The following is a 14,695-nucleotide window of genomic DNA, read 5'->3' as shown; positions in this document are numbered from 1 at the left end:
AGCTGTTGCTCTCAAATGCTATGGATGAGACAACAATTGAAGGACTTTGGAATCAAATGCAAGCAAACTCCTATCTTTTGTGACAACACAAGTACAATCAACATTTCAGAAAATCCAGTAAATCATTCAAGGACAAAGCATATTGATGTTCGACATCATTTTCTGAGAGACAATGTTGCAAAAGGTGCTGTCAAGCTGATTTTTGTGGCTACAGCAGATCAGCTAGCTGACATCTTCACAAAACCTCTTCCTGAAGAACGATATGTTGTGCTGAGAAGGGAATTGGGTATGTGTGATGTGCAGTCAGCAAGCTAATAAGCTTGATCCGGGTACTATCAGCTTACTCTTTGTACTTTACATATTATTAAATATTTTTGCATGCTGGTCATTTCAAGTGTTTCTTGTTAATTTCACTTCATAAATTCACTATCCGTTATGTGAAGATTAACATGATTTTATGTGCTGAATATTGTTACGTGATTTTGTGCTAATCTATGTGATTTATGGTTGGTGTTTTAGAATTCAAAATTTTATCCGTTGCTATATAAGTGGCACTGAGATTAGATTTGTTATTAGATTTGATCTTAATTATTTCACGATGCAATATTTAAATAAAGTCGGTTTCGTTAATAAAATTCCTAAAATAAATCCCCCGATAATGATTCAAAAGGTTTTAAAGTCTATCCTTTCTCCGAGTCTTTATCACTTCTTCTTTAAAAGCGCCCCCGAACCTAGGGTTTCATCATTCTTCTTCAACCGATACACATTCTTCGCCATTGCTACGATTGGAGCTCGAGTTGCCATGAGGATGAAGACGCGAGCAAATATCAAGAGTCACACTCCTATTTCCAAGAAAAGGGCTTTGATTGATGAAGATGATCTTGAGGAGATTGTGGCGCCGGTCGATGTCGAAAGCGGCGATGAACAATCAGGGGTTTTGCGGTCTGGTCTCGACAAATCTGGGAAGAAGCGAGTGAAGTCTGAAGAGAAGGGTGAGGGTTCTGATTTTGCTAGTCGAAAGGTCATCTTGGGGAAACCCTTGTCTGGTAAGGCCTTTCATTCTTGCGGTGTGGTTAAGTTATTTTCTGCACTCGGTTTTGAATCCTTTCTTGTGGATTTACCAAGAGTCTGTTTTCCATCTCTTGTTCGGGAATTTTATGGGAATTTAATTGAAATGGAATCGGGTCAAGTAGTGTCTTTCGTCAATGATACTAAGATTACATTATCACCTCTGTTTTTGAATGCTATCTTGAAAACTCCTCCCTCCCCTGTGTCTATTTTTACTAAACGAGGTTTTAAGGATGTTGAGGGTTTATCTGGAAAGGAGCAGTTTACTTTGATTACGGGCTTAGAGTGTGCTGCTGATATCACTTATCCGTCTACTACCACTATTATTCCACTTGCTCATGCACTGTTTAAAGTTTCTATTGAGAATGTGAGTCCTAGGATGGGTACTCGTTCTAATCTGTCTGCACAAGATATGGTAATTGTTTCTATGTTGCTGTCTGGGAAGCAATTTGATATGGCTGATTTGGTTTTGAAAACTATGATGAGTGTTGTGGATGGGAAGTCATCAGCTGGACTTCCATATGGGTTGCTACTTACTAGGGTGTTTGAGTGGTTTGGAGTTAACTGCGATGGGGCTGAGAGTGTCCAGGCAAAGGAGTTTTTGGATCTTAAGTGTTTAACTCAATCAAATTTGAAGCTTGAAAAGGATGGTACTTTGTTAGCTGTTGAGGTTCCTGTGTTACCTACACCTCCAGTTCAATCTAATACTGCTGGTGTTGATTTGGGCATTTCTGCAAAGGAGATTTTGGATTATATGGAGGAACTGCGAGCAAATCACAAGCAGTTGGTAGATGGTCAAAAACAACTCTCTGAACAAATGCAAGAGTTGTCAAACCAGTTTGATTTTTGGAAGGATATAGTCTTTGGAGGAAAGACAGGGAACTCACCCGAGAAGTGCAGCTCTGGGAGTCTTCAGTATGAGTTACGCAAGAGGATGTTTGGGTCTTGCGGATCTTCAGATGTCAAATTCACATTTACTTCTACTGAGGATGGTACTGACAGTCCTAGGCCACGTACTGCCATGGATGTTCTTAAGGAGGCTGCAGGTACTGATTCTATTTATGCTGATGCTGGAAACTTGATGATGGAGCAGAATCGTATTGCTGCGGAGCTCGAGAAGAAGTTTCCACAGGAGAAGTCTGACAAGGATGATGGGGAGACCTAAATTTCTAACCTTTTTAATGATTAAGGGGGAGATAATTTAGGAATTAATAATAAAACTTGTGTGCTTAAATGTTTAAGTACTCTATTGGCCCTATGTTTGGTTGTTTTGTTTTAAAGACTAAGTTGTTAAGTTGGTTTGAATTTTGTTGGTTACCAGGTGGTTTATCCTGGTTAGGATTTGTTTTGGATATTTATCTGTATCCAGGTGGTTTATCCTGGTCAGATTATTAGATTATCTATCTATTTATGCAAGTACTTGGTTTGGTTGATATCTGTTTGCATAATATATGTGCTTTGCATAGTAGAATGACATATGTTCTATATCTGTTTAAGTGTTGAACTGTTATATATGTTAAGTTTAATGATATTAGATTGCTGTATTCAGGGGGAGTTTTAATACTTTTCCTAAATATGGTGTAATCATCAAAAAGGGGGAGATTGATACTCTTAGTGTTTTGATGATCACACTGCCAGCAAGCTAATAGCATAAAACTGGTGCTTGTTAGCGAGCTATCAAAGTAATATATGCATGTGCTAACAGCTTGATAAGTTTCAGTGTCATGTTCAACTGTCAGCAAGCTTACAGGTTGTCATTCAGGCTTATCAGCTAGCTTACAGCGAGAACAGAATAACAACTGGATAAGGATTGAAGTCGGAAAGCAAGGAGATTTATTAGGAATCGATTTGTAAGGACTTTAATATTTATATATGACTTATATAAATATTAGAGCTCAGTTTTAAATCAGAATTTCAAACAAAAACGATTTCCTAACTTATAGGAGTTTTTATCTCTTACTTGATCTTATCTAAAACTACTCCTATTTGATTTCAAATTATGGTTTTATAAATAAACGTTTACTGAGTTGTTTCAAACGTCTTTCAGCTCTTACTCAGTAAAGATAACATTATTCAAACGTTCATTATTCAAGCAAATTAAACGTGAGGTTGTTGAACCGAGAACGTTGGATAGTTTGTTGAGTTATGACCGTTTGGGATAATGATATATAAACTTGAGTGTGGTTTCTATTTTGAGTAGAGAAGGAGAACACACATCAAGCTTCTGAAATACAACACACTTACATTGCAAAATCTTTACTTGAGCTCTAGTACTTATATTCGTTTATATATCTATATTGAGTTCATAGTTTCGGTTGTATTACATTTACATTGTATTGTTCAAAGTGTAAAGGTTTGTTGCTGTGTATCGAGCTTGTGAAACAAGGGAACAAGGGGACTAGTTAGCTAGAAGAGTATACTTGGGAAGTATAGGTCTTGGAGAGCTTTTGGTTCGTGGTTCAGGGGTTTCAGCAAGCTGATAACAGGAACAAGGGATAAAGGGAGTTATATTATTGAATCATTGTAATCGTTGACACTATTTGATTAATAATATAATCTCTTACCAGTTGGTAGGGGACCAGGACGTAGACCATTAGGGTTAGGGGTCGAACCTAGCTAAAATTCTCTGTGTTGCTAGCTTACTGATTATATCTGTTTTGCATTGCATCTGCATTGTTAGCTAGCTGACTGTTTACTCTGAAATTAACAGCAAGCTGTCTGTGACAGTATAACTATTCGGTAACATTAAAAATCGGTCATATTAGCCATAACACCTATTCACCCCCCCTCTAGGTGTGTAATTTCAAAAATTAGTTTGGGCCGCCTCCGGTATCAAACACAATACTAATCAAGAATCATTTACATTATTATAAAATCAATATATGATTTCTATTTTATATATCCAATTTTTTTTGTAATTATTTTGAACCGCGGTTTTAACAAAAAAATATTATAACATAGATAAAACTTATATTAGCCAATTTCCCGTCAAACATAATACTGATAGAAAAATTATTATTATTTAAATAAAAATTAGTTTGGGCCGCCTCCCGTGCCCGTCAAACACAATACTAATCATGAATCATTTACATTATTATAAAATCAATATATGATTCTTATTTTATATATCCTGTTTTTTTTGTTAATTATTTTTATTTTACGATTCCTATTTATTAGTTAAAAATTATTATTCTTTTATGTACCTAATTTTTTTGCTATTAGTTTTTTTAATGATTAATATCTTTACAATCCTTTATTTTCTATACGAAATTTAAAATAAAATTTTAAGACTAAATCGAAAATAAAAATCGTACGTATTACCCTACAAATCCTAACTATAAATTGTATTTTATCTATGATTGTTAGTTTAAATAAATATAATCCTACTCATTTTAGGATTCTTAAGTAAGAACAAAATTGTATTACCTTTTGAATCCAAAGAGAAAAGAATTGTATTAACCTTTGGAATCCTTGAACCTGATTTTTAAATATAATCCTATTTTTTTTAGGATTACTAAATAAGAAAAGAATTGTATCATCTTTAGAATTTAATATGAAATACTAAATAAAAAGAAAAAGAATTGTATCATCTTTAGAATTCAATAAGAAAAGAGTTGTATTACTTTTAGAATTCTTGAACCTTATTTTTTGAATTATAATTATATTTTCTCTCCGAAATTTAAGAAAAATTAGAAGACTAAATCGAACAATTCTAGAGACACTCGCATCCTCCTTTATATATATATATATTGATGTGTTCTATTTCAATATAAACACGAACCATTACATAACTCTTTCTAACTCTAATCTTAAAAGTTATTGTTGTCAAAAAAACTAAAATTACAAAATTACGTTGGAATTCGATTGATTAGATTACTGAATTTTTCAAAGGTATTACACGATCGACTATGTTTGGAAAAGATTTGAATTTTTTGATTTATTTTTATTTTTAAATCTACATGTACTAAATTCGGATTAAATGTACTAAAATCCATACATACATACATACATACATACATACATATACATATATATATATATATATATATATATATATATATATAAATATATATATATATGGATTTGTCCATTTTCAAGTAATCGGGAGAAAATATAGTTAGTTGAATAATATAATTTAATTAAAATTCAATCCATTAATACTAAAATACTAATAAAATGATTTTAAAATTTAAATTATAAATAATAAATTACGAACAATATATCCGCCCGTGCAAAGCACGGGTTAAAGGCTAGTGTATTTAATAACTCATGCTTTATCCAACTCAGTTATACCCTACTAAACGTGTAGATTTTATAATCAAAATTTTAGAATGCAAATAAAAATGTAGGTTTTAGGTGTTACGTCCAAAAATTAATTTCAGATGAAAAAATAATATTGAAGGGGATCGGTCATCAGGTATGCCTACCTAATTATGAACATAATGCGGTGGTTGGCAGGGGTGTTCATCTAACCGTGCACTGCGCACACCACATAAACCGTCCGCACCACACTGCAAAATGCGGTTTTTTTTCCGTGGTACGGTCGCGGGTTGAAATTTTAACAAACCGCGCGGTGCGGTGCGAGTTGCGGTTTGAAATTATACATGCGCGGTTCAAACCGCACCACACCGCTATTTTCTAATATTAAAATTATATAATATATAATTATAAATATTTATATTATATAGATAAATTTTTTGTTACGGTGTTATTTCCTATGTGTGTTATATATGTTCAAGTTACTTAACTTAATTTTAATAAATTTATAATATAAATTAAGGTTAGTTCTAAGACGACAAATTAAATATTATAATTATATTTGTTTTTAATAAAATAATTTGTTAGTGTTGAAAATTTTTCATCATTGTCATGTATCTTAGTTTATATTTATTTCGATGAGTATCGTAAGCTAAATTCGTGTGTGTATATATATTATGAACATTATTTTTAAATACATATAGATTAAAATTATATTTATATTTTCATTCAAAAGTATAATTTGTTTGAATGTATAAATCACACAAAGCGCATGAATCGCACAGCAATTTTATGGTGTGGTTTACGTGATTTTTATATTACGTGGTGCGGTTCCGGTTTACGAATTTTCACAAACTGCATGCGCGGGTTGGTTCGCGGTTTTAAGAGAAAATTGCACCGCCCGCACCGCGAACACTGGTTGGCCTGTTATTGTCATTTTTTACTGGGCCTCGATTATCCACCGTACTTTCAAAGTACTGGATCGACCGTGGGCCGGTGGAATATAAATCTACATGACTCTACCTATACACAGATTCGGCCATTCGGGTTATTACCCAACAAATGCAAATCATTTTATAACTTCAGATTTTCGTCATGCAAGGTCTGATTCACTCGAATCAAACATTTAAAACTAGAGAAACAACACAGAATTTATCTTCTTTTAATTCTTAAATAAAAATGTTATTACCGTGTCCATTTCCTTACCAATATGATAGTTTGTAATTTTTAGCTTCGCCAAATTTCTTATAATTATTTCTTCATGATTCCGATCAAATGTATGTTGTCCTGAGAGAGACGGTGACGATTCAAGAACCAAAAAGACCATTTACGATCCCGGGCTTTGGGACACATCGCACTTGGTTTTTGGTCTGAGCCCGCGTCTCGACCTTAATATTGTGTTTGGTTGGGATAATTGACACCCTACGGCCTACTGCCTGAGGGGGAGGAAACTTCTATATGGTTTTTAAAATTCGTAATCAGCATATTTACACCCATACGGCATAGTCCAAGAAAATCAGGAACTAACCAATTACATTATTATCGTATTAATGTATCCAACATTGCACAAGCTCTTCCGTATAACCTAGCTCTATGATCATGATCATGCAAATACACCTTACATAAAACCTCCAAACCCCAAAAAAAAAAACAACCAAATCTAACGCGTCCGTACAAAGAAAATACTCAACTCTTGACCCGTACTCGCACCATCAGGATTAATCATATACCAAGCCTCCGAATCCTTAGACCCAACTCTCCGATCAAACCTCGCTCTAATGTACGTCAACTCCCCATCCGCCGTGCTCTCCTTCTGATCCGCCGGCCCGGGAAGAACTCCAGCTCCCATCGACACTCCTCTAAGCAGCTGCATCACATGAATCTCATCCTCATTCATCTGTTTCCTCCGTATCGAATACCCGTATTTTCTCCCGTTACAATAAACCGCCCACACGAATTCTTCCAAAACTTTTTTATTTTTAGTCTTGGTTTCGCTTTCGAGGGAGAGCCTGACGACGTCCGAGGCCATTTCCTTGTGGAACACGCTAGTGAGCATGGGGAGCTCGATGACGAAGAGGGGGAGGCGGTGAGGGTCCTCTTGGATGGCTAGGGTGACGCGGCCTTTTCGGTATCCGAAGAGGGTTCCGGTGGATGCATGGTCTGTTAGGAGGGCTTTTCGGGGGCGGCCTAGTAAGGCCACCATTTTGCAGCCTGTGGTGAGCATCGGAAGGAGCTTGAACATGCGGAAGATACCTCCTGAGGTTTTTGAGGATGATCTCTTTTCGCGGGTGGTGTGCTGGAGAAGTGAGATTAGGGCAGGGTTTTCCATCTGGTGGAAGGGAGTCGAATGCACCGGTGGCATTTTGTGACGTAAAATAAAATAAAATGTCGAAGAATCTCTTTTGAAATAGGGAGATGGATTGTGTGATTAAGGATTATGTGTATTTATAGACAATGTGTAGAAAGAGTCTTTTAGTTGAGTTGCTTTTGGAATCTTTAACGTGGTGTTCCTGACTATAAACGGACAAATTTGGTGAATAGTATCCTAAAGTATATGAATTAGGGTTAAAAAGCGATTTTGACTAGGGCACGTGAACCGTGCTGGCCCTGGTAGTGACCTCTCTAGCTAGGCTGTTAGTTAGAAGAGGAGTATAAGCTAGAGATGAAAAAGAGAAAAGAATTGAGGGGGGATTACTAAAGTTAGGTGCGATGTGACCAAGTTTAGTGACGAGAGTGGGCGTATAAGTGAAAGGATAAGAATGGTCGGACCACTAGTTATGTTGTGTGGAGTTTATCATCAAGCAAAAGGTAAAAAGGGTGCTACAGTATTGCGAAATAATGGTGGATCTCCATGTGCTTCCCTGCTCATTTCTATTCATGGGGTATCAGTTCTCACTGCTTTATGTTCTTCTTCCTGATTCTTGCCCCGCCACTTCCATACCATATATTATACCGTCTACGTCAGTTTTTACGAAAAACACCTCTCTTCGAAAACCTGAAATACATATGTAATTTGTTCTTAAATAATAATTTGTACAGTAAGTAGCTTCGTCTTAGAACTGGTAATACACTTTTAAGAGCAAAGACCTCCGAATTTTTTTCGAATTTTGTTTTATTTTTTTTGCCTTTGCATGTATTCATAGATGCATCTCATCTTCCCCCGAACACTTCTCCCCATTTGTCATGTCGAAAGATCTCACTTTAACCTAACAAAAGTGATTCCCCTTTTCCATCGCTCTCAAAACCCCCATTTTTCTTCTCCATACCCTACAAACTCAAATTCCATCAAAGCATTTCTCGAATGACATTTTCATTGATTAAACTACCAATAATCTTTATTAGTCATAGAATTATAGTTCTATCGAGGATAACAAATAAATAAACTGTTTGCTTGGGTAATTAATGGTTAGCGATTGCTTAAACTAAAGCGCTGATTAGATGATTCACAAGATCCCATCCATACTTAATTACGTACCAAATGATCTGTCACAATAAAAATCAGTCTAAATGCTCATTGTATTTAGCTGGAAACGAAGTTGATGGATTAAGAGCGCTTAGACTTTAAGCAATTATAGGATGGAATAATAGACCCCCCTGAAGTATCCGCATCGGCTGCTGTACATATACAGGGAGCTGCACTGTATGTTCACTCATCACTCGTTTGGTTCAAATATATCAAATTAGTCACTGATTTCAAAATTGACTCGATCCCGACTCTTACTTAAAATTTTGTATCAAGTAAATCATCTGTCAATGACTAAATTCGTGGCGCCATACTCTATCTCATTTTCATTATACATGTTTCACCATATTGTGTGGTGGATCTGTTTATAGCGTATCAGTACATAATCGACCACATGTTCCTGACAAATTAATGAAAGCTAGCTATTGCACGTAGCGCCAAACGTGCTTGGTGTTGGAATCGCAAACAAGCAGCAGCTGGTTCCCATACTTGATCATGTTAGGTTCCTTTCGAATTGATGCCACAAATTACATAAAGCACAATCCGAATGACCAAACTCGCTTTAAACAACCTCTAATCATTAAACTGTTCCCCAGTACTAAAAATCGTCAATGTAAGGCTAATTATACGAAAGGTTTGGACGACATTACAAGTTACAACCAACTAGCTAATCAGACGCGAGGCCCCCGGGCTATGATCGACATTGGGACCTAGACATCGATCCACCTATGGAAACACTTTGCATCTTAGGACCACAACCACATGTGGTATAATTGCTTGCATACATTTACACTGTGTGATCATATGATTGCTCCATTGCAGCTATGGATTGAGTGTTTGCTTTAATTATTGTGACTATGATGTGTTGGTTTGATTAGGAGCTGCCATTACTTGGACTCTGTTCAATAATTTGATTCAGTAAACAACAAAAGAGTTGGATATTAAGGAGCACCTCATTACTATCAAGCCCAAATCTTTTTCGAATTTTGTGGTTTACAGGTCAGAATAAGGCCCAGATGTCAGATATCTGGATAATAAGACAGTTAGCCCATATATTTTTCGTATTCTGGAAATCTTATATATAGGGTCTCCGAATCTCTAACTTAATGTCGGTCTCCATTGAACTCAACTCGTATTCATAATCTAAGCGCTATAAAGCCACACATAAGTGTTACAGACCTGTGGATTTCTAATAAGCACCAATATTGTTGAGAAAACAAGTCGTCTATTTAACTTTTCTAATTATGTATGAGCTCTACTAAAGTTCTGATAACCACTGGTGCATGGTAGAATATTGTGTGTTCTTGTTAAATCCTTGTGCCTTTTAGAGGCCGTTTGGTTGAGCTTAAAATTGTGAATTACTATGACTTAACGTGACTTGAGTTGTATGCTCATCAGTTACTATGCTACTGATCTTGCAATAGTATTACTGATCTATGATCATTTACCTCTGAAGGAATTTACAAGAACAGGCAGCATAGTTGACCAAAGGAATTGTATGAAAGATCCAGAACTCTTTATTTATTTGTAGATTCGACATGTCCGCCGGAGTATAGTAAATTACAAACGAGCTCAACATGGAATTTAAAAAGATTTAGAATTTGTCCAGCATGGCCGCTTAGTATATTGGTACTGCATATGACAGCTTATTCGAGACAAAACTAAGACAATAATACATTCTCAATTATATGTTCATTTGATTCCCATCTGCAACAAATTCCACATCTCTCGTTTCTATACAGAACTAACTAAATGGATAAGGCATTTCCAACGGAGGTTTCTAGCGAATCAGAGGTTGTTCATGACCTTCCACCATGGCTTCGAGTGTACAAAGACGGAAAGATTGAGAGGCTTTCAGGATGTGGAGTATGTGCTCCAGGACTCGATTCTCAAACTGACGTTTTGTCCAAAGATGTTGTAATTGTCCAGGAAACAGGCGTCTCTGCGAGGTTACACAGGCCTAATGTCATTCCCAAAGGTCAAAAACTGCCTTTAGTTCTCTATTTTCATGGCGGGGCTTATTTGATTTCATCGCCTTGGGATCCAACCTACCACAATTGTGTAAATAAGCTAGTTGCTGAAGCAAAAGTTGTGCTTGTGTCAGTGGATTACAGAAAAGCTCCTGAACATCCACTTCCTGTGGCGTTTGATGACTCGTGGGACGTTCTCAAATGGGCTGCTTTGCACACTTCCTCTGGTGCTGGATCAGAGCCCTGGCTTCTTGACAATGTTGACTTCAACAGAGTTTTCTTGGCTGGAGACAGTGCTGGAGCAAGTATTGCGTACCAGCTGGTGATTCGGAACAAGACTGAGAAGCTGATGATGAAGCTTGCTGGGATAATTCTGATCAACCCCTACTTCTGGGGCAATGAGCCCATTGGAGCAGAAGTGACTAACCCTTTTCTGAAGGCTCTGGTGGACAAGTGGTGGGCATTTGTTTGCCCCTCGGATAAAGGCAATGATGATCCCTTGGTGAACCCTCTGGCAGCTGGAGCACCGCCCTTGGAACAGTTGGAATGTGCTAAGATTCTTGTTTCTGTTTCGGAGAAGGATATCTTGAGGGACAGAGGGGTGCTGTTCTACGAGTCATTAAAGAAGAGCGAGTGGAAAGGGAAGGCGGAGCTGATTGATGTAAAAGGGGAGGATCATGTCTTTCACATATTCAATCCTGATTGCGAAAATGCTATATACCTGTTCAAGGGCTTGGCTGCTTTCATAAATGCTTAAATATGATGTTCTTTTCTTTTCTTGTTGTTTGTTAAATCAATGTTAGCTTTGGAACTTGATTTCAAATGGCCCTGTGGATCTGCTATGAATAAATGATTAGGCCGAGAGGCCGGACCAAGTCCAATGTCAGACATATTGTCAGCTATATATTTTTAAGCCCACTAATCAAAACTGAAACATGTTGAATGGCACTGCAAGTGTTAAAAAAACAACCAGTAAATTTTTTTAAAACATGGATCCAAATTCATTGAAGCTTTGCGTTTCAATTAGAAAGACCTAGAACTGATGACATTTGCTCGCTCTTTTTTTCCCCACTGTTTTGGAAGTTATAAGTTTGTTGCTGCAGAAGTGCCAATGCAGATTTATGATGAAAGATCGAGCATTTAAAAATGGAATAGTCCTCAACTGCTGTAGCACCATCTTAGGACTACTTATACAGGCACATCATTCGTGATGTACTTAAAAGAATATGATCGACGAAGTAGAAAACTGGCTGGACTCTGGAGCCTGGAGATGTATAATGTCAGTATGACCACCTAAGTAGCTGCAATTCGTAGAAATGGACCATTAGCTTGATATATACCACCTAAATCATTACCTGGACCCTGTCCTTATCGCTTTTTTCATTCATCTGTCTCAACTCTCATACGTAAATTCTGTAATTTGGTTCTGTCATCAGGTTACAGTTATATTTTCAGCCACTTCCATACTATAATATATTGCTACTACTTCTCATTCATGATTCATTCTACAAAAAATTAGTCCTGTCTATGGAAGCATTCTGCCCTTCTCTTCTTAATTTTTGCACTACTTATGAGTTAACCAGCAATATGCTGTACTGATCTGGACCAACATGGAAGCATTCTGCCCTTCTCTTCTTAATTTTTGCACTACTTATGAGTTAACCAGCAATATGCCTTACTGATCTGGACCAACACCTCTAGCCATTCTGTTTCCCTGCTCGCTAATAGACTTGAATCCATGCATATCTGCTACGTAAATAATTGTAATTTCGATTAAGTACTGCACTGACTGTTACCGTTAAGTAACCAGCTACTAAAACCGTAAGGTATTAGAGGAAGGCTAACAAAATCTTGTATCGTTCAACAGTATATCCTGTATGCTTATCCAGCTAATGTCAGATAATCATAGTTGAATCTAGTAAGCTGAGTTTTTTCCCCAGTTCTCTGTTTGATACGTAGGAGTATTAAAATTAGCAAGTACGGCTTAGGATCTAGACAAATTGTACCAGAGACACCCTTGTGATCAATCACTTTATGAATAAACCTAGCTCATGCACTTGTCTCTTGGAAGATCTAATACTTAATGTTTCGAAGAATTTACATCTTCAATTCTCACCTACCCAAAGCTCCTAATGTTAAAGGAACAGATCGTTGGTAATAATAAAAACATCTGCAGAGACTCTGCAACATTTAAGTGGCTAACCACCACCAATACCTCAAAAGATTGGCATGTTCCCAGATCACGACTGATCACCAATATTAATGGTAAAATTTGTGGACATTGAATCTAAGGCCAAAATCAATCCGGACCATCCGGTATCTCTTGCTGACTCGAAAATATGAAAAATGTTTCGTGTTCATTTTGAAATAATTTAGATTTGACGGAAAAATTGAAGATGATAAAATATGATCCGGATATGAATATTTATGTACCCGCTCAGAATAAATCTCATATTATTTTATAAAATAATTTTACTCGAATACCCAACATGATTCGTATTCAATTTGAACTCATACGTAGATTATCTCTTTCTATCATTACGATTATAAGTGAATTAATTGTCATTCCTTTTATAAAATTTTAATATTTTATTTAATTCTAAATTTTCAAAAAATATGATTTGTTCATTATGATCATACATTAATCATCATCGTGTATATTGAATAAATTATATATATATATATATATATATATATATATATATATATAAAAGTTTTTAATTCATAATCATATAATTTTTATATGATTATTTAAATAGTTAAAATAAAAATTATAGTGTTAATGGATAATAAACTACTAGCTAGGATCTCTCTCCCCCTCCCTATCACCTAAAGAGAAATATGATATTAACACATATCAGATTAGACTCGGATCCCAAATATCAAAAATTAATTTATATGCGAATAAAATGATTTCAGATTTAGAACTAAATTTCTTTAGTTTTGAACTTTTGATAATAAATATTCCCCAACGGACATGTGAGGCGGCGAGCCTGTATTTGCTTCCAATAAAAAAGTTATAAAAATCGAGTTGATATGGCCGGTAAGTGGAAGCCCCAAACTTCCCAAGTTGCCTGAGAATTAATTTTTTATTGGTTTTTCTGTTTTATTCAACCTAATTTAACTTTAAACGATTTGTCAAGATTAGTTTGCTCGGCACTAGAAATCTAGATGCTGACATCGACTTAAACTATTGACAAACAACTAGAAATTAAAATAAGAATTAAACCACTTGCATTCATACGTATCTGCGTGCATGTATTCGTAAGAATGTAAATAAATTCAACTCATGTACTAGCTGGGCTTGTATGCGACAAATGTCAGTGTTGCACAGTTATCCGACTTCACACATAACTGACGTGGCGTGCCCATTAGTCAACAATGGACTACGCGAGGTTGATTTTCTTGTGCTCAAATTAAATCCTAACTTGGATCTAATGCTGCCTGCATGTGTTGCTTAGAATCTCCGGAAGTGATCGTGGCGGAATCGGGAGAGACTAATATATGAAATCCCGATTTAATAAAAAAAACAAGTAATTTTTTTTATTATATATTATCTTTTAAAATCTAAATTTTTTGAGAAGAACATGCTGATTTTAGATAATAATAAATAAAAAATTATTATTTTCAATTCAGGTTCCGTCACCGCTTAGAAACTCGATCAAACACTAATGGATTTGTTTGTAGATGAATGGTTCCAACTTCCAACAGAAAAATCTGAGTACTACATGAAATATACCATATGATTCTGCCATAGATCTTGAACCAGCTGCTTTAGCTACATATGCAGATTGCATCAAAATGAAACCTGTGATTTTAATGTAAGACTAAGAGTACAGATGATCAGCTTGAACTTATGCTGTTTCTGAGCACTCAACAAAAAAACCGAACATAATATACATAAGAAAAATGACATTTATTGGAGACAATGAACAAG

General features: G+C 35.9%; 2 protein-coding genes across 2 annotated transcripts; one reads left to right on the top strand and one right to left on the bottom strand.

Annotated features, from left to right (window-relative positions):
* Positions 1–6,839: 6,839 nt before the first annotated feature.
* LOC108220813 (protein MIZU-KUSSEI 1) lies at positions 6,840–7,999 on the bottom strand. The gene has a single exon (XM_017394673.2). It carries the CDS (start codon positions 7,685–7,687, stop codon positions 6,986–6,988), a length of 702 nt encoding a protein of 233 aa, XP_017250162.1. The 5' UTR covers positions 7,688–7,999; the 3' UTR covers positions 6,840–6,985.
* A 2,343-nt stretch (positions 8,000–10,342) lies between these two features.
* LOC108220734 (probable carboxylesterase 2) lies at positions 10,343–11,648 on the top strand. The gene has a single exon (XM_017394583.2). The coding sequence runs from the start codon at positions 10,541–10,543 to the stop codon at positions 11,513–11,515; it is 975 nt and encodes a 324-aa protein (XP_017250072.1). The 5' UTR covers positions 10,343–10,540; the 3' UTR covers positions 11,516–11,648.
* The last annotated feature ends 3,047 nt before the right edge of the window (positions 11,649–14,695 follow it).

Source organism: Daucus carota, chromosome 5, assembly GCF_001625215.2.
Source record: "Daucus carota subsp. sativus chromosome 5, DH1 v3.0, whole genome shotgun sequence".
Lineage (NCBI taxonomy): Eukaryota > Viridiplantae > Streptophyta > Magnoliopsida > Apiales > Apiaceae > Daucus > Daucus carota.
Note: the sequence above shows the minus strand (reverse complement) of the source record. Positions and strands in the feature narration are given on the sequence as shown.

Bases quoted from the DNA above. Each gene is read 5' to 3' on its own strand.
- LOC108220813 (XM_017394673.2), bottom strand. From the start codon at position 7,687: ATGCCACCGGTGCATTCGACTCCCTTCCACCAGATGGAAAACCCTGCC.
- LOC108220734 (XM_017394583.2), top strand. From the start codon at position 10,541: ATGGATAAGGCATTTCCAACGGAGGTTTCTAGCGAATCAGAGGTTGTT.